General features: G+C 48.8%; 1 protein-coding gene across 3 annotated transcripts in view; it reads left to right on the top strand.

The window, feature by feature from the left end:
- The window catches only part of LOC138521793 (E3 ubiquitin-protein ligase TRIM39-like), a 241519-nt gene that overhangs the window by 53036 nt on the left and 167935 nt on the right, over positions 1 to 20548 (top strand). For all 3 annotated transcript variants that reach the window (XM_069634887.1, XM_069634886.1, XM_069634885.1), the window contains one exon: positions 12185 to 12207. In XM_069634887.1, coding sequence (XP_069490988.1) covers positions 12185 to 12207 — 23 coding nt within the window. The remainder of the gene's footprint in view (positions 1 to 12184; positions 12208 to 20548) is intronic.

Genomic DNA, 20548 nt, shown 5'->3' with positions numbered 1-20548 from the left:
CGTGCTATTGTGATTTTAGCGGCCAAGAGCAATTGTGTGATGAGGCCCGCGAGCGCCCCCGATTTTGGGTAGATGTCTGGAATCGGGGTCCCCAGCAGGAGTGGTTCCGGTTCTAATGGCAACAAGATCTGGGTTATGTCTGCGATGATAGCTATACATTGGGCCCAAAAGACCGTCACCACCGGGCATGACCACCACATGTGTAGATAAGAGCCTGGCGAGCCACAGCGACGCCAGCACTGTGGGTTCAGCGACTGATTGAAGTGGTGTAGTTGAAGCGGTGGGAAATACCATCTCATGAGCAGTTTATGTGCGCATTCTCGGTTGGTGATGCAGAAAGAAGATGAGTGCGTGCGGGACCAGATATCGGTCCAGTCTTGATCCTGGATTGGATGCCCTAGGTCTTTCTCCCACTGCGACATATATGTCGCTCTAATTGACAATAGATTCACCTGGAATAATCGATGCAGCGTCGAGATCCGCCTTCGGGCTGGAGGGTCTGCCACCGTTAATTCCAAGGAGTCCAGGTCCCGGGTGGCCGCCTCTCGCATCTGGGGATGTGAGCACCAGTGCCTGATTTGGCAGTATGAAAACCCGTCTGACTCCCAGAGATTAAACGCACTTTTGCATTGGGCGAATGTCAGCGGCTGGGTTCCTTCGAACAGTTGGCTTAGGGAGCTGAGGCCTCCGGCGATCCAGTTTTTAAAGTTCGAGGGGGAAGATACAGGTGAGAACGCCGGATTGTGGAAGACTGGAGCTGAGGGGCCCAGGTCTCTCGGGATACCTCTGGATTTGCGGGCCCAATCCCATGCCTTCAACGTCTGCTTAGTAGATGACAAAATGGCTGGCCACGACCGCCGCAGTGAAGTCGGCAGGTGCAAGAGAAAGCGCAGGGGGAGAGGTAATCGGGATTGTTCTATGTCCATCCATTTGGGGCGCCCTGACGCTATAGTCCAAGCCCGGGTGTGAGCTATCTGCGCCACCATTTGGTATTTTTGGAGGTCAGGGACCCCCAAGCCTCCCTGGTCCGGGGCACACAGCATGGTCCTCCGCGGGATGCAAGCTTTCTTCCCCCTCCATATGAATTCAAATATCTTCCTCTGAAGTCGCTGCAGCTGGGGGCGGGGGACTATGATGGGAAGAGCTGAGCAGGCGTATAGAAATCGTGGCAACAAATTCATCTTACAGGCCATAATAGGACCTATTAGGGATATTTCCTGCTTGAGCCAGGCGTCTAGGTCTTTTTCCAGCGTTTTCATCAGGGGCGGGAAGTTTATCCGATAGATGTCTCCAGGGTTAGCGGGGATCCGAACCCTGAGGTAGGGGATGGATGTGTCACTTAGTGGGATCGCGCACTGGGAGCTGAAGGATGCCTTGTCTCTCTGATCTAAGCCTATCCCCAACGCTGTTGATTTCACAAAATTGATGGCAAATCCGGACACCTTCCCGAATCTGTGGATTTCCGCTAGGGCGGCTCTCAAGGACTGGGAGGTGTCTGTAATGGTTAGCATCACGTCATCAGCGTAGTGCGCGATCTTGTGCTGGGTGGGGCCCACTTGGAGGCCTTTGATTCTGGTGTTGAGGCGGATCCGCTGGGCCAGAGATTCCATAACCATAGCAAACAGTAGGGGAGAGAGGGGACAGCCCTGTCTGGTGCCGCATGTTAGGGAGATCGGGCTGGTTAGCAGGCCGTTCACTCGGAGAAGGGTGGTCAGGGTTTGGTAGTTCGCTAAGATTAGCTTTAAGAAGGTGGGCCCAAAGCCGAACGATTCCAGGGTGAGACGGAGGAACGACCAGCCTACTTTGTCAAAAGCCTTGGTCGCGTCCAAGGCTAGCAGGGCGAGTTTCTGCAAGCCTTGCCTAGCTATCTCGATCAGGTTGAGGACTCTGCGAGTATTATCCGTGGTGGCTCTGTTTAGAATAAATCCCGTCTGGTCTGTGTCTATAATGTCCGGAAGAAGCTTCGCTAATCGGTTTGCCAAGACCTTTGAATAAATATTTGCATCCAGGTTTAATAAGGAGATGGGTGGATATGCTGCGATATCTCTGGGGTCTTTTCCTGGTTTCAGCGCTAATACTGTTATCGACTCTTTCATCGATGGGGTTGTTGATCCAGAGGTGGCGAAGGAGTTGAAGAGGGTCGTCATTGGAGCTAGTAGCTGGGGCCGAAAGAGTTAAAAAAATCGAGACGAGAAACCATCCGGGCCCGGGGCTCTAGTTCTTAAGCTTTTAACAGCCTCGTCGATCTCTTCGCTGGTAATCAGGGCCTCCAACTCTTTTCTACTTGTAGTTGAGAGCTTGGGTAAGGCGGCTTCCCGCAGGTTGGACTGCTGCTCTCCACAGGGTTTTTGGGTAGCTGACATAGTTTCGGTCACGTGAGCCTCTGCAATTCTCAACTTATCCCGATCTGCGAACTGTACTGCTCCCTGGGGGTCTCAGAGGCCTATTATAGTGTTCCTCCTCTTGATTCTTGCCAGTTTTTCCACCAGGAATTTATTCACCTTGTTTCCTCTGGCATAGTAGCTTTGCTTAGTTTTGGTTAGTAGCTGGGCTGTGTCCTCCGCGTAATGGGCCTCTAGTTTCTTTCGGGCCGTCTGCAAGGCTCGGTAGGTTCTCGGGGACCAGTTTCTGGCCTTACACGCCGTCTCCGCCTCCAGGACCTTGTCTTCTAGGATGCGGCGGGACTGTTGTTTTTGTTTGTGGTAGGCCGCTCCCCGGGAGATCAGTACCCCTCTCACCACGGCCTTCATTGCGTCCCACGTATTCGCTGGGGAAGTATCTTCGTTTTTATTATCTTCGAAGAACTGCTTTATTGTTTTAGCTACTACGTCTCTGGTGGCCATATCGTTTAGGATCGGGTCATAAAGAGACCATCTGCGTCTTGGGGACGGGTCTGGATTATGAGCTCTTAGCGTTAGCATTATGGGTGCGTGGTCTGAATGGATTCTGGGGCCTATGAAGACATCATCTGTGTATGACAGGATCTGCGGGGATGCCAACAGGAGGTCGATGCGTGAGTAAGTTCTATGCACATAAGAGTAGCACGAGTAGTCTCGCTCCTCTGGGTGGAGGATCCTCCAGGTATCCACCACGTCGAAGGTTCGGAACAATTTAAGCAAAGCAATCGCCAAGCCAAAGTCTCAGCGGGCTGGGGGGTGTGATCTGTCTACTAATGGGTTGGGGACTCAGTTGAAATCTCCCCCGATGATGGTCTGACCCTCAGCAAACGGCAGGAGGGTGCTTTCCAGGGTCGAGTAGAATGCCTCCTGCTCTTCATTCGGGGCATATACTGAGATCAACGTGTATAGTTGGCCGAGAATTCGGCACTTCACCGCCACAAAGCGGCCATCGGGGCCCAGCTTAGAGTCCAGGATTCGCGGCTTCAAATCTTTGGCGATTAAGATTGCTGTGCCACCCTTCTTTGTTCCGTTCGATGCCAGGAACTGTAGTGGGAATTGCCGATCTCTGAGCCTTGTGAAGTCCGCCGGAATCAGGTGTCTCTCTTGTAGGAAGACAATGGAGGCCTTGTCATTCTGAATGCGTTTTAGGATCGCTTTCCGCTTCTGTGGGGCGTTGAGGCCTCTAACGTTCAAAGTTAGAAACCTTAGTTTCTGGTGTGGCGGGGAAGCCTCCTGGATGTCCTCTGGGATGGAATACTGCTCCTCGTGGGGGTCTGGGGGTATTCAGTCTTCATTTCGTGACTCAGAGTTAGCTAAGTTTTCCTGCGGCTGGGTTTTCTGTATCCTCCAATGGGAGGGTAAACTTTTATCTGAGTGGGCCAACCAACGGGCGGGCGAACTTAAACGGGAGGGAGAGCTCAAGAATGTGTGGGGGGCCGGGGTTTTCTGCGCAGCCACCACCACGGCCAACAGGGCCAAGACAATTTTCCTCGCCAACGGGGCGGGGGTCGAACCATCGAGATTAGTTCGGCTCCAAGGGTGAGTTGGTGACATACTCCTCGGAGTGGATACTGGGCCGTTCGGGGCCCGCGGCATTGCTATGCTTTGTTTTGGCTCCGGGGTCGATATTAGCACAATAGAAGAAGACATCTAGATCATTTCATCTTCCGGCGTCTCTGTGCTTTAGACCAGGGTTGCTGCTGCTGTCTTTGGGGTGATTGATCTGGTTCCTCTGGCGGGAGGTGTGGACTGGAGGTGAGTGAGGTCTCTGGAGAGCTCGGTGTAAGATAGATTTCGTGTCTTCCAGATGGCTGATTTTACGCAGGGTTCCCTGGTACGAGAATTGTAAAGTAGCGGGGAAGAGCCATCGGTAGCGGATCTGCTGGCTCTGGAGGAACAGGGTCAAGGGCTTGAGAGCTCTGCTTTTCTGTATGATGATCAGGGAGAGATCTTGGAATATCTGCAGGGGGGTACCCATGAATGAAAGTTCATCTTTGGTGCGGCTTATCGCTGAGATGGCCTCCTTGGTGGCATAGAAGTGGACCCTAGTGATCACATCCGGGGGGCCGTCCGAATCTACTCCTCGTCTCGGGCGCAATCTGTGCGTTCGGTCCAGGACGAGTTGGGCTTTGTCCACAAGCGGGAGGAGAGCCTGGAAGAAATTGCTTATATATTCCGGTAGCTCTTTGTCTTGAATAGCTGATGGGACCCCTCGGATGCGCAGATTATTTCGTCGAGCCCTATTTTCTAAGTCTTCTTGCTTAAATTCGAGGATCTCGTTACTGGACTGGAGCGCTTGGATCTCGCGTTGCATTTCTATTATCGTTGCGTCATGGCTCTGGGTCAAGTCTTCGACCTCTCCTATCCTCTGTTCCGCTTCAGTGAGTCGTTGGTCCGTTTGTTCTAGCCGTGTGGTGGGTTCGGTCATGCAGGACCGGAACTCAGCTTTGATGTCCCGCATGAAGGCCACCATGTCATCTTTGGTGGCGAGATTACCTTGCTCTTCCGGGGGCTTCTGCGGGGTGAGTTTAGGAGGGGGGTCCGGTTTCCTTGTCTTGTCTGCTGCCAGGAGCATGGTAGAAATGTCTGCGGTTTTGGCTGGTTTGGTGAGTCTCGACATTTTGCTAGGGCTGAGACCCTGGGGATCCTCTTCTGGCTGGGTCGCAGGGGGCAGTCGTGATGCAGCGATCTCTTTGTCTGGGAACACCTGGGGACGCTTGGGGGGGAAAGGATAGGCAACGGCCGGGTCTGCTATAGACAGGGTCTCCTGGGAGGGTGAGGGATGAAGCCTCCCCAAGCGATATCTTTCGGGGGGAGAGATTGATTTGCAAGCCGTATTTATTTTAAGGTTGCTCTGTCTATATCAAGGTATTGCCACTCTTGAGTGTTGTGGGGGGTTGGTTCAGCTTGAGGCGGTTGCATTCACTACCAGGGGGCTGCAGCCATCCGGGATGGTAGAAGTAGCGGCCCAAAGTGTCTTTTAAGGATTCAGATAAACCTTTATAAAACATGGAAGCCTTCTTATCTTCAGGCCAACCTGTCTCAGCTATGAGTTGATTACATTTAGCCAGATATGCCAACAATGGAGAGTCACCTTGATGTAACCCTAATAGTTCAAGATCCGTTGCTTGAGTCTTCTAACGAGTATCAAATACTCTACTCATAGCTGCGATAAGGGCGTCACAGTCAAACAGTAACGGACTTCCCTGTTCCAGCAATGGATTTGCCCATGCTGCTGCTGTACCCTCTAAATGTGACAACAGGAAAGCAGCTTTAGTAGCAGAATTGGGAAAGGAGGACGGCCTACAGAGGAAATGCAAGCGACATTGATTCAAAAAGGTACGGTATGTTCTGCGGTCCCCACTGAATCTCTCAGGCTGAGCCAGAGGAAATTGAGCCGTCATGTACACCGGCCCAGAATCCGGCTAGGAGGGGCTAAGCCAGAACCCGAAGGTTGTGCCAGTTCGGGGACCGAGGGTCCAGATGGTTGCATACCGGCCTGAATTTCATTGATACGTTGCTGAGTAGTGGCATGGCCAGCAGTCATATCTGCACGTAAATCTGTGACCATTTGTACTATTTGGGCCAAAGGCTCGTTTGGGTCCATGGATACGGCTTCTGATTATGTCAGGGTAGCCTGATAACTTGCCCACGGAGTGTAGACGAAGAATTCTACCCAACAATGTAACCCTGTGTATGGAGTTAAAATACCATACCAAGGGATCTATTATTTGGAAGAATGGACCCAAACACGATGAGCAGACCTAGAGCCGGAAAGGAAAAAGGCACGTTAACAAAAGGCCATTAGCTTTTAAGAAGCAGGTAACAGTGTATCTAAACAGGACTAACCTTAACAGAGCTTCTCACAAATAAAGTATAACACAACCCTGGTTGGTCGATATGGGTGGAATCAATCGAGTGGCAAGGAGGTATGCAAATCTGGAGGGAACAAGGTGCAAAGATACAATAGTGAGATTTTGGTATAACGAAAAGAAATGGGAAGGACCAAGAGATCAGGAAGGATTAGATGGGCCCTTAGCGTGTTCCTGTTGATGATCAGCCTCTGACGTGCAGAATAGATGAATGATTTCTTTTGGGGTAGGTCCGGAAGCAACACCATGGGACAGAACTACTCCCGCAGACAACGGAACGCCTAGTGGCCAGGAAGTCACTTGAAGAGCCCGACGGAACGCGGACGCTCCCAAAACACCCTCTGAGTACCAGGAAGTCTCTAGTCCGTACCGGGATGAAAGGGAGTGAGAGGCTTCTGGACTACCAGGTAGTGATCAGAGGCGAGGATCCAATCCAGAGTGCAGTTCGATGGAAGTCCGATGTGCAGGTAAGATTAGAAGAATGAGAGACGGAAACAGTCGATTTAACAATCCGGGTCAGCAACGTGATGGCAAGAACAATCCAATATCGAGCAGAGGTAGAAATCCGTGGAGCGGTCCGCGTCCGCAACGTGGAAGACAGTGGTAAGCCAAAATCGAGAGGAGACAGAAATCCTTTGAGCAGTCCAGGTCGGCAACTTGAGTGGTTAAGGAGATAGCAGATCACAGCAAGAAAACAAAATGAAAAGGACTTGAGAGACACAAGGTAACAGGGATAGGAGTCACGTGGAGCAGACACTGGAAATTAGAAACAAAGTTCAAGGACAAGGTAACAGGTCAGGAAACTAACAAACCAAACGTAAGTATTCACTAGATACGTAGCGTACTTCAGCCAAAATCAGAAGCACTGATTCAAAGTCAAGGCAGAGTTTAAATGGTCATGAAGTCACGTGACCGAACGTGCGCATGATGACGTAAGCCTCATTGTTTATATCCTAGTTTCCACGGCAACCGCAATCGGGCTGTAAACAGCGCCCGTTTCTTTAATACAGTGAAACCTCTGAGATGAGCGCCGCATCTTGTAGTATAACGCTTTCCCTGAATAGCATCAGGCAATACTTGGGATGGTTTGGACACTCTAGAATCATTATTAGACAAATTCCTGGGAATACTTGACGTAAGGCGGCACCGTAGACAGGATGACACACTCTGGCTATCAAAAAAAGACAGTTCAAAACGTGGCTTGAGGCCCGCTTGGCCTTCCACGTTAAAGTCACTTACTTTCAGTCCACCAAAAGTTCTTTCACAGTTGAACAAAAGTTCACATAGGTCTCCCTCAGTCGGGCTCGGACCTCGCAATGATAGCACTTGCAAGGGTCCCCTTCCGAAGCTTTATTCAGATTCATTAGGGTTCCCTTCCCGTAACTTATTTCATGTTCCAGGTTTCCCTCGGTCGGGCTCAGACCTTTCACTGATGGTGAAGACTTTCGAGTGTGCAAGGCTTTTTCCATAGACCTCCACAGGACCACTTCAACTTTCACTTTATCTCTCCCTTATGGTATTTGCCCCAGTGTCTCTTGGTCTTGGTAGTTCCACAACACAATCAGGAAAGTTCAAAGAAATATTTATCTTAAAGCAATCACCTTTTAACTTCCCCTTTCAACAGGATTAATCTTGACCATTGCGCATTTCTGTTACGCTCACCTAGTATCCACGGGGACGCCACCCAGCCCTGGTTGGATGATTTGCACTCTCAAACCCTCTCCCGGTCCCTTGGTAAGGTCTGTGGTTAAAGATGGGTCTGCAATATAGGAGAGCTGGATTCAATACCAGATTGTCTTCATGTTTTTCCACCTCCCTTGGCCTCACCTCCTTCCTCCCCCTTGGGCCTTCTCCTCACCTTAATATTGTAAAAGGTGGATTCTCCGTCCTGCTCCTCGTGGCAGGGGCGCGTAGATGTGGGGGGCAAGCAGCGACCAAGTAACTTCACTGGTGCAAGCCCCCCTGTGGGAATCCAGGCCTGCTGCGACTCTGTAGGTTTACTGCTTTACAGTCTTTATATGCAGTTCTTATGTTCCTCTTAGTTCGAATAATAATGTCTTGCTTCTTTCCTTTTAGGTATGGAAAGGTATTTTGGTGTTGTCATGCAGTTTGAAGATGAGCATGGGCCGGTAGGCGAAAGCGCGGTGTTCGCGATGCTGTCTGGTGAGTAATGCGTGATGCGCGGCGCTGTTTCTCCTTTTATATTGCTAACCTGTGTTTTTCTTGCCTTGCAGGTTGCGATGTTCCTCGCCGAGCGCCGTAATGTTCCAGCAATGATACTGACCAGGAAATGACTACCCAGGTAAGAATTGTGTGGCCTTCTTCATTCGGGAGGAAACGTGAGTAAACGCTTACTAATGCTGTCTTTCTTTCTCCTCTTTCCAGGTTATGGTATTCCAGGATGCATGCAGTGCCGGATGATGGAGTTCGTACCTTCAGGTAAGTGGAACTGAAGTCGGCGATGGATTGAAGACAGGATACTACTGTTCCAGGTAAGTTTCCTAGTGTTCTTTCTCTCTCTGCAGGTCCTTGGTTTCAGGTAAGCTGGCATCAAAGAACTGGACACGGTGAGCGTTACGCTGCCCACAGCAGAATAACGCAAAGCATGTTCTGCTGTTTGGGTGCGGTTTAAATCATCTCAGGTAAAGTAGTCCAGGTAAAATAGTCCCAGGCCTGCCACACCCAAAGTAGTCCAGGTAAAGTAGTCCCAGGCCTGCCACACCCAAAATACTAGACCGCATAGCTCAGTTCCTTGTAACTGAGCTATGTGTGTGCCTCCATGTTGGCTGAATCCCCCCAAGTTAAATAGTCCAGAGTAAATAGTCACATTCTAATGTTGGTCTTCATGATGGTTATGAGCCTGGTGCCAAGAGAGTCTATGATGAGGTTTTAAGGCCTTTGACCTGGCCCTAACTGGAAGGCTGACTTAACAGTGAGGGCCAGGGGCAAGGGTCATGACAATTTCAGAGTTCATTCACTTTGTCGCTTTTTAACAAGACATCAAACATTTCGCGGAGACTTTCGAGTGGGCTATTTCCTTTTGCTGGACCACTTCACTACTCTGTATCACTGGCTTCACAGTTATCGGTAACTTTAAAGTTCACTACTGGTTTGCTTTCTTTTGCGTCTCATCTGCACGTGCGCAACCTTCAATCGTAAGATACACTGTTGCGGCTTCAATCTTTCCAAGACACAAACTGGCCTTTCATGTCTTTGGTAACTCACCAGTTGTGTGCATTCCTTTATTTTCTCTGCTATGATTGACGAGTCAAGGTTGATACCACAGGCTTGGTCTCACCTCCCCAACTCTGCCGTTCACCCCGGAGGGTCACTGGCATCCTTGAGACACAACACAGGCTTCTTCTTGGCTGGAATTTGGCTTTTTCCGCATATCCCTCATGGTTTCTCGGAGTCAACGACCTCCTGCAGGGATCTTCAGAGTTTCTCTTCCCCTCGCTCTGGTCCCTCGATCGGTCATCCTGCTCCAGTGGGTTCGCCTTCGCCCCGGAAGATCTGCTCCGTCTCGTGTCTCACCTTGCTCAGAGTGTGTCTCAATGTTCCACCTTTTATCCATGTGGGGGAGCTAATGGATATCAGATGTATGTGATTAAGGTCAACTGCCTGACTTTGCCTGACCTCATTACTGGGACATGTCCAATGAGATATGCAACGCTTAACCTTTTTACTCTCTGTCCTCCTCTTCCTCGGCCCAGTGTTTGTGTAGAAAGGGGGGGGGAGTTGGAACATCAGAGAATCCTAAAAAATAGGATAGAGTATGAGCTTGGGCACGGGAAAGGGGGGGATACCGCGTCTCACCATTGATTGCCTCACCCCCACTCCCCAAAGACCCCCCACCCAGGTGATCCTCCTGCACTGGTCCACCCCCAGGGTCTGGATCCCCAAAGGCGATGGCCGTGCCCTGGCCACCTGAGAGAGAGATCCCCGGGGACTATTAAGTGAGACACCCTTTGGTTTCTCACAATCCCTATTTCTAAGAGGAGTTTCCCTGCCTCAACTAAAATCCTAAGGATTTTGTCAGGATGTCCAAGAAAATAAATAGTCCACCGTCCTGTGTTAGCAAACCTATTTCCATCCCTTACACTAATAACTAAATCAAAAGGCTGCTCTACAGTCCGTGGTCCAAGAGAATGACTCCCTTCCCCTGTTCTTTCATTAATTTCCACAATGTAGAACACCAGGGGGAATTACTTCTGCTTGCCTCAGAAAAAGGACCCCCTGGCCTCAGAAGAAGGACTCTCTTTTCCCCGATATCTCTTTCTATGGATTTCACAATGCTACTGAGCAAGGGGGAAGGCCTCCCTTCCTCTGGTCTCTCTTGTTCTTGATATTGGTAGTTCACAATGCCAGGGGGAATGTCTCCCTTACCCTGGCCTTCTCAGGCTGAATTGGCAGTTCACAAAGCCAGGGGGAAAGTCTCCCTTCCCCTGGACTTTCACAGGCTAAATTGGCAGTTCACAATACCAGGGGGAATGTCTCCCTTTCTAAGGCTGAATTATCAGTTCACAATGCCAGGGGGAAAGTCTCCCTTCCCCTGGCCTTTCTCAGGCTGAATTGGCAGTTCACAATGCGAGGGGGAATGTCTCCCTTCCCCTGGTCTTTTTCCGATATAAAAACAGATTGATATGGCTCCCCAACCCTTGTTTTCTTAAAGATTTGTTTGGGCAGACCTGGTTCACTTGCCTGCCAGGTACTGCCACGAAGGAGATGGTTATGGAGTCTCTCCCTCTCAAGTTGCGTGGCCCTGACCCCACTTCCTCTTTTAGTTATTCTTCCCGATAGACTTGGTTCACTCTCCTATCAAGTAATATCATAAGGACACTTGTTCCAACTATTCTTCTTAACTCTACCTGGGTCCCAGACCCGGGGTTAAGGGTTTCTTCTCCCCTTTTCTCTCACCCGACAGCCCAAGAACCTTCTGGGGCTCTGCCGGTTCTCCTGCATCAGTTGCGTACTCTTCTGATGACCTCTTGGGCTTCCTTCACTGTTGTGCTGCGTCGGCTCTGTAGCGTTTCCCGCTGAGCGGCTTGCGCGTCTTTCCCCCGACTGCGCGATCCGGTTACTACTTCTTCCCGTACTTCCGCTCTTCCAGCACTCCTGTCAGCCCAGGCACAGCAGACAGGATAGGGACACCATGGCTCCCTCGCTCGTGTCCCGATCAGTGGCTTCCTCCTATCTCCACGCGGGACGTCCTTCATGCTCGCGGATCTTCCTGGGAGGGTCTGACAACAAAGTAAGTCTGTTCTTGCTTTTTATTTCCCATTGGTACGAACGACTGGACCTCTCACCTAAGTCAGATGGAGCGTTCTTCTTGGCTCTGCACCTCTTCCTTGTTCCAGTACTTGTCTGGTATTCCTCTTTGCGGAGTTCACTCTTCTTCGTCCCAGAACTTACTAAAGTTCTAGCTTCACAAAAGTACAAAGGAACACTAGGCACGGTTATGGTGTATTGAGGTGTGTAGAATAGGGAGGGAGGTTGTTAGCAGAGGGGGGGTGGTTATTGCATCTTCCCGTGTGTCCTCCCTGTATCCCAGAGAGGGAATCCCTCCCCATGGGATCCTCCGACTGAGTACCACCCACAGGGGGACTATTGGGTAGTGCCCCTCACCTTCCTATCCTCATGAGAAGGGTCTCCCCCCTCGGGGAGAAGTGACGGCATCACGAGATTCATCACAGTAGGCTGATATCCCTTGGTGAGGTCCCCAAGTGGTCGAGTGATTTTTGGCAAATCTCGTGACTAACCTCCAGTAGTACAATCCAAGGACACTCTGCAACTTCTCCAGGGTCTGAGGTTGTTGTCAAACACAACTCTGCATCTCTGAAAAATGCAAATCAACGTTTAGAATATTGTGGTATGTCTATTTATATTGTCCTCTTTCTCTCTTTCTCTCTCTAGGATGTGAAGAGCGTCTTGGGCAGGTACGTCTCCTGTTGCATTGATGAAACTTCATTGTGGACTCCCTTTTATTCCGGTGGATGCCCTCTGTTCCTCACATTTATTACACACTACAGACCCCGGCTCCATCTTAATTGAAGGAAGAGTCCTGCGCTGTGAGCTTAGAGAGAGGAGAGAGAGGCTTGTAAGGGGCAATAGTACAGAGTCTATATGGGGTATATAGGGTTAGACTGAAGGAAGGGTCCTGTCCTGTGAGCTTAGAGAGAGGAGGGAGATGGCTCCTAGAATGTCCAGGATCAAGGGTGGGGGATATTTATTTTGACTGTTATCTTGCTGAGCCCCAGCGTAAATCTATGCATGGTCGCAATTTTTTAGTATCCTTCTTAGGAATGAAAAAGAAAACAAAGCTTCAGCTGGTTATTTAGACTCCGTTATGCCAATTCGTTTGAAGGTACAGTCTCAAGACTTCTTTCTCTTGATAGAGCAATCATCTACTCTATGTGGGGGAAGTACATGGTAGTACATCGTAGGCAGGCCAATAGCACCAGGCCGTAGACATTCTGCGAGACAACATTCTGAATCTATGAACAAAGCACCCGTTGTCCAATTAATAATGGGGTAATGCAAACGGAGTCATAGTAGTCCCAATGAAAGGGGATAATGCATTGCCTTGATTAGATCAAAACGGATCCATTCCAAGTGGGAAGCAATGCACATCGCTAGCTCTGCTGTCTGCTCTTTGATGGGTCCAGAAGATAAAGGAATTCCATCGACTCCCTCTACAGGAATCAACATAGATTTGGGTAAATGAGGGATGTAATTAACTTCTGCCCACTTATCGTCCATGAAATTCCCTGCAGCCCCACAGTCAACTAAAGCAGGAATGTCTGCAAGGAACTTATCCCTGAGCCAAAGTGAAACTTTAAGTACAACCATGAGGGTTTCTTGGTGATTCTCTGGGGAACCTTGATTCTCATCCCGAACCGTAGTTACCTTTAAGATCGGGATAACATGTTCCTGGAACGCCTTGGTGGAGTGTTAGGAAAGATTTCTTTTTGTAGCAGCTTTCCTTCCATTTTTATGGACCCCCACATTTTCTGCTTTTATATTTTAATCTGAGGATAGCTTATGGTGAGGAACCTTTTAACACCGGACACTTATTAAGAAAAGAGACCTCAGCACCCTGTTTAATCTCTGATCAAGTCGCATGGATCGTGTAACATCAAGAGATAATGATTCCTCTACTCCGTTTTTATAAGCAAAGTTAATGGTGAGGTTACTCGAATTCCAACATGCGCCAGTTATTTGAAAAGAATGAATACACTTTAGTCAAAAATGTGATTTTTCTTTTTTCTTTATGAGTTTATAATGAGGTAGGTGCCCTTTTGATGACACGTGTTTCGACGACCACCGTCGTCTTTTTCAAATCAGGGCTAAATGGTGTTGTTTAAATAAGTCATAACGATGCTTTTCAGCAGCACAAGAAACAGTCCTGGGTTCAATCACGTTCTGCAGGCTCCATACAAATCAGTCCTGCTCTTTTTGCATTGCAGTGAAGCCTTCAGCTCATTTGTCAGGCTTTCAGTACTGGGAAACCATGTTTCCCTTAGTCTTGTTACTTTGATGCCACTTTTGGTAACCTTTTATCGTTGTACAGTACATCTTACAATGCAGTACAATGGGGTAAACTTTTTGTTTTTCCCTAGACTAACACTCAGAGGATTTTCGGTTACTCTAGATGTGCCTAAGGGACAAGCTGGTGGCAGCAGTTACTTTTTGCTATTTTTGGGTGTATTTTACTTTAGCCTTACCGCGTTTACCATGTTTGGCTACCAACTGTGGCTAGTGTCCAAACATGGCGGTCCAATGGTTTTTCGTTTATCCCTTGGCCATCTTGTCATTAGCCCTACTTGCTGGCCTGTTATATGGACTTCAAGTGCCCCAGAAAGCAGAGGCTTTTATCATGGGCTACTGCAGGGCCATGTGTGTTTTCTGCCAGGACGTGGGTTGGGACTGTCTGGCCCCAATCCACAAACTGGTTTCAGTGTGTCTGAATGGTATTCATGAGTTGTGCCACCAGTGGTCCTGATTGGACCACTGCTGGGGTGTGTGTGTGTGGGCCAGATCTTTGATTGGCTAGTGAGAGTTTTGACTCTTACCTGGCATTTTGGATAAGAAGAGGACCCATGCACCCATTCTAGAGAGATCCTGGAAAAAACCGTAGAAGGCAAGTATCCTGTCCTGCTGCAAGACTTGCAAGGAGACCGTGGACCCATTGGAAGAAGGCCTGGCGACCAACTTCTTTTGCTGCCCTGTCTTGTAGGTGATCTTCAGCAGTCCTGCGAAGGAGCTGCGATCCTTGGAGTGGAGGGCACATCCATTCTCGATGTCAGCTTGGAATCCTGCGAAGAAGAGCCTTTGGAAGTGTCCCTGGACCGCCCAGTGCCAGACCAGCTCAGAGTTTGGGCTACCGTGCTGCAGACGTTGCTGTTCCGACTTGAGGCCTGGAACTTGGGGATCACCAGTTTATGCTACAAGACTCACCTCTGCCAAATGTCGTCGTTCAAGTATAAAGCGAACCAGAAATAGGAGGCGAAGTCTGACCACGGCAAGTGTGTCCCCCTGCATCGCCGTGCATTGGTGGCCGTCATCCGAAACGGCTTCCCTGCATCCAGTCCTGTGCTGAGAGGGGCCCTGCATTGAGTACTTCTGCATTCTCCAACCTGAAGACCTTGCACCATCATTTGTCACAGACCAGGGAGAAGTGCTCGAACCTGCAACCCCTGGGCATCAAGGGCTGAAGCTGATGGTGGGAAGAGCAACCTTGGACCCTGTCTAGAAGGCCTGCCAAGTCCTAAGAAGAATCGAAGTACAGGAGGTTTGGTAACGTTTAGAAACTTTTACAACAGTTTGGCTTTGCCATTGCTGCGCAAGCACTCCGAAAGTTGGGGAAACTTTTGTTAATTGGAATAATGTGTCCTCTACCACTTAGAACTCTCCATTGGACCCAAAAAGCCCAACACTAATTTATTCCCATCTCACAAAACTGTGTGGAAGTTTGGTGAACGTTCGAGCACAAGGCCCCATACATCTTAGCGATGGACTTCTAAAGTTAGTGTTGTATCTCTGTTGTACCTTCCTTTACAGGGGTTTTATGTGTTATGCCCTACTCCATTGATTGTATATATGTATCTTTTATTGAGTGTTGTGTGATAATATTACATGCTAGTAGTCACGTTTCATAGTGTTACATAGCCATAAATAAATACATATTTTTATTACTGATTGTCTAAGCGTGTTGCTTGACTTTCCACTGTGTGTGCTCATTCAGGACCCTTTACAAGCTCAACACCTCTTGAGACTTAGCCTTAACTACTCATCCACGTACCTTGAACTGGTTTGGCTACAGCTCCCAGAGTTGTCCCTGTCACTAAACTAGGTTGGCCTTCTATACATCTGTCCACCAGGCCACAGTAAAGAAAATCAGTCCTAACAAATTGGAACAACGGGACAATCTCTCACTAAATGTTCCTTTGAAGCACAGTGCATGCAGAGTCCTTGAGACCTTCTGCGGTTACGTTCCTCTGCAGACAACGGACCTCACGCAGCTCCAACCTACGTAGGTTCTTCTTCCACAGGTGTATTAGGAAGCAATTTATTGCATTCCAAAGGCGCTCGCACAGTTCTATACATTTTCCTTTCCCCATGGCGTTCTTCAATGCAATATTCCAATTGCATGACCAACGCGATCATTTCCACCAAGTTTGGGGGGACCAGGTACTCGAGCGACCTTGTATTTCAATTCTTCTGTCGGGTCTCTTCTGAAGAGTGTTAATAGCGCATCGTCAGGCTAAGCTGTATCTGCAGCCATCTGCTTGAACTGTGTGATGTACGTCAAAGTGTCCAGGAAGACTTGTTTAATGTCCAACACATGTTCTTGTTCGGACACTGTAAGTTCCGTCCACCCGAACATTGCCCAAAACCTTGATATGAATCCAGCACCGGATTATGTGTTGTTACTAACGGCGTTGCCCAGGTAAGAGCACTTCCCGCCAAGTTTGAAATCATAAACCAATCTTTGGAACGGTCAGTAGGAAAAAATGCTAGCTTTAATGTAAATTGCACCTGGCATGCATCATGAATTCCTTACATTTTCTGTGGTTGCCATCAAATTTGCCTCCTGCAAGCAGACCCAGTGGCAATTCAGTGGGAATATTAGGTTGTGCCACCAATTGCCATAGTGTGGCGTTTTCCGTGTATAAAGTTTGGGCAACGGCAGTGAGTGCCTGTACAGCTGCCACCAGTTGCTACATTTGGTCCATCACTGATTACGTTTTTTGGGCATTGCATACTATCACAGTAATGCGAGCACTAACCTTTGTGAGGTCACAGCAGCAGCTGGAGTGAGAGGAAATAGCCCAAGGAATATCCAAACACCTGGTAGTAACAGGGTTTTGTTTACTCGTGATAAACCCAAGGTAAACCCTCCGGGAAAGAAAAGCCTTGATGTGATCCGGTGGCGATGATCAGCAGGATCACCTACAGAATGACCGGAACAAGGGCCAGGAGGGATGGTAAGTAACTCCAGGAGTTCTCTATTCCTATCACCAAGAACCTTAAGACTCTGACCCCTGCCAGCGCTGCACAAGTCAGAAGCAAAAAAAAACTCACAGAGGAGAACCTACGCCCATACCTCAATACCCCAGTGTTAGCCCCCCCATTCGCTAGCGATCCCAATATCCTAGCCGACATATACAAAGATGTCCTCACCAAAGCCATTGATGAAATAGCGCCACTTGAATGGAAAAAAGATAAGAAATCCTTACACTCCAACTCCTGGTTTACTGAAGAACTGCACTCAATGCGATCCCACAAAAGAGCAGCTCTAAAAAACTGGCAATCTGACCCCTGCACCAATACCAAAAACATATTCAATTTAATCTCCCACCAATACAAGAGAGCTATCTCCAATGCCAAAGCCAACGCCTTCAACACTCGCATCGCCAATGCCAAGTCACACTCCAAAGAGATTTTCGCAATCTTTAATGAGCTCATCTCCCCCCCTAATACTCCAGATGAAATAATCAAAGATGAAGCGTGGTGTACCAGCATTCAAGCTGCCATGCTTCACAAAATTGACCTTCTCCAAAGGAAAATCAAAGACCACTGCAAAGCACTTCCACACCAGACAGGAACCAAACCGACCAACATCCCACCCACCTCCTCCAAGCCCACCATACCTGACTTCTCCTTCAGAGATGTCACTGAAACAGAAGTTATTAACCTTCTAATAAACCTCAAACCCTCCCCATGCAAAGGCGACATCTGCCCACCTAAACTAGTCAAAGACTGCGCAGACTGCCTTGCGCCGCTCCTCACGGCATTTATCAATGCGTCCTTCAAAACAGGCATCATCCCAGCCAACCTCAAAGAGGCTTGGGTCCGGCCTCTCCTAAAAAAACCGACTCTTGACCCCTCACAACCCAACAACTATAGACCAATAACCACTGTGCCATTCTTGCTGAAATTACTGGACAAAGCTGCACACTGCCAAATCCAACACTTTCTGGAAACCCACTCCATCCTCGGGACGAGACAATCGGGTTTCCGGAAAGGACATGGCACAGAAACAGCCCTGGTAGATCTGAAGAGTCAGATCACCCAAATCATGGACAAAGGCAAGCCGGCTCTTCTGCTTCTTCTAGATCTCTCAGCCGCGTTTGATCTGGTTGATCACAAGATTCTCACCTCCCACCTCACGCACTCAGCCAACTTCTCTAAAAAAGCAGCCGCCTGGATCACTTCCTTCCTCGAAGGTAGGGCCATGAAAGTTTTCTCGGACATCGCTAACGCCACACCCACAACAATCCACTGCGGGGTCCCTCAAGGTTCCTGCATTGCACCCACACTCTATAACTTGTTCACCAAGCCCCTCTTTGACAAACTTGACTCATACGGCATCACCTACACGAACTACGCGGACGACACACAAGTACTTCTACCCCTCTCAGGCTCATACAACAAAGACGCAAAGGCACTCCACACCATCTACTCCATCATCAAGGCATGGATGGCAATTAATGGCCTCTGCCTCAATGGGGATAAGACCGAAATCTTGATACTAGGCCAACAGAACACCTTAGACAAACTGGACAAACTGTACACTAACTTCTCAATTGACAACTCCATCATTCCCGTGTCCACAGCCGCCAAGACACTGGGAGTATACCTTGACTCCTCACTATCCATGACCAGACAAGTCAGCGCTATCACTTCCGCATCCGCACACACCACCAAACTTATAAACGCCATTAAGCCCTACCTCTCTAAACCTAACTGCCTCTCCATAGCGAGGGCAACCATAGGAGCCAAATTGGACTACTGCAATGCTCTCCTAGCAGGCACATCAGCCAAAAACATAAATAGACTACAAATCACACAGAACAACGCTCTCCGGGCCGCTCTCAGTATCCCAAGAAGAGAGCATATCACCCAGGCCAGGCTCTCAGCCCAATGGCTCCCAGTCAAAGAACGGATCACCCTCAAAATCCTCACCCTCACTCACAAATGCCTCTCCTTCTCCGCCCCGTCCTATCTTTCAGATACCATCCTCAAACCTTCCTCCACACGTCCCACCAGGACGCAATACGCCAACCTACTCTGCACCCCACGCATCAAAAAAGCCAAAGCCGGAGGTCTAGGTTTTCCCTACATTGCAGCACAGACATGGAACGCTCTCCCTTCAGACATCCGAACGGAAAACTCACTTCCCATCTTTCGCAGGAAACTGAAAACCTTGTTCCTTGCTAAATAACTAGCAAATTTCAGGAAGCCATGTAAATATACTGCCTTGCTATTGTATATATTTCCTATGTAATTTATGTATTGATTGTAACTACGGTCTCCTTTGCAACTAAGATTTCTGTAACAAGCGCCACGATGCTTCTGGGCTGATGTGCGCTCAACAAATTTGAATAAATAAATAAACCAAGGACTGAATGGGAAGCAGCACAAGAGAAGGCAGAAGGATGAGGAATGGAACACAGCAGCCAGGAACAGGGAAACCGGGCAGGGAGGAAGAACAAAGGGGCGTCAGTGATTGGGAAGATGCGACGAGCGGCACTCACTGTGGCTCCCGATTAAATGATGTGTCAGATCCGGTCTGAGTGCCTAGAGGACAGGTGTCCTGGGTGCCGTGTTGGAAATTACTAGAACGTTTACTGAGTGTAACATAATGGGACAAAACAGTGCCATCTTGAAGAAGAAGAAGCACTGTAATACAGAGGCATCTTTGTCCATTTGTGCTAAAGGGACCACGAGGAGACCTTATTCCTGACAGTACTTACCAGTATTTTTCCTTCTGCTCAATGTATTTTGATCAAAACCACCAATGTGAATACTTGCCTCTGGGTCCTGGGGTAGACAATAATTCACAGTACTCACCCTCCGGTCTGGGTTGAGGTTCTTTGGAGAGGAGTCTTTACTGCCTTTCCCATAAACTTCTATTGAGAGTCCTCCTGCTCTGCTGCATCTTCCTCTTGGGCTCCTGGTTCGTCCATCGACCTCAGAATCTCTGGGTCTCTTATGGCCTTCCCTGGGGTTGTTTGCTACAGAATTCAGACCTGTGGGGTAGAACCGACTTTCCTCCATTAATGCCAATGGCCCATTGACTTTCCTCTCATTCTTTCCTATGAAACTTTCAACTTGCCCTAGAAAGCTCAGGAATTCATCTGCTCCTGGACGTTTTCTTGTTCCCATAAGGGGTTCAGAGAGTTTTGGTCCAAAAGTTAAAATGTTTGTATGTACCTGTGGTTTTTAATGCATTTTTCAAGTCATGCTATGCATTTCCCCAAAGAGAGGGCCTTGTCTATGATACTTCCTAGCCTATAAGAGAGCATCATCTATGAAAAAGGCTCATCTATGACAGGCTCATAAGAAAGGCAGAACAATGAGAGCCTCGTCTATGAGAAAGCTTTGACTAGGAGAGGGCCTAGTCTATGAGAGGACCTCGTTTACAAGAAGGCATCATCTATGAGAGAGCCTTGTCAATGAGAGACCCTCATCAAAAAGAAGGCCTCATCTACAAGAGAGCATTGTCTATGGAAAAGGCTTGTCTAAGACAGGCTCCTCCATGAGAGCCTAATCTATGACAGGCTCATCTACGAGAGAGCATCATCTACCAGAGGGCCTCATCTATGGGATTGGCTTGCCAATGACAGGCTAATCCATGGGAGATCCTTGTTTGCGACAGGCTCATCTACAAGAAAGTCTTGGTTAAGAATAACACACAATTATAAGGGGTAGAGTCAACAGGCTTCCCTAGCCAGTAGCGTGATGGGTGGTCGGTAGGACCTTGCAAAAGAA

This window comes from Ambystoma mexicanum, chromosome 13, assembly GCF_040938575.1.
Source record: "Ambystoma mexicanum isolate Mex_15411 chromosome 13, UKY_AmexF1_1, whole genome shotgun sequence".
Taxonomy (NCBI): domain Eukaryota; kingdom Metazoa; phylum Chordata; class Amphibia; order Caudata; family Ambystomatidae; genus Ambystoma; species Ambystoma mexicanum.
This window is presented reverse-complemented; position numbering and strand designations above follow the sequence as displayed.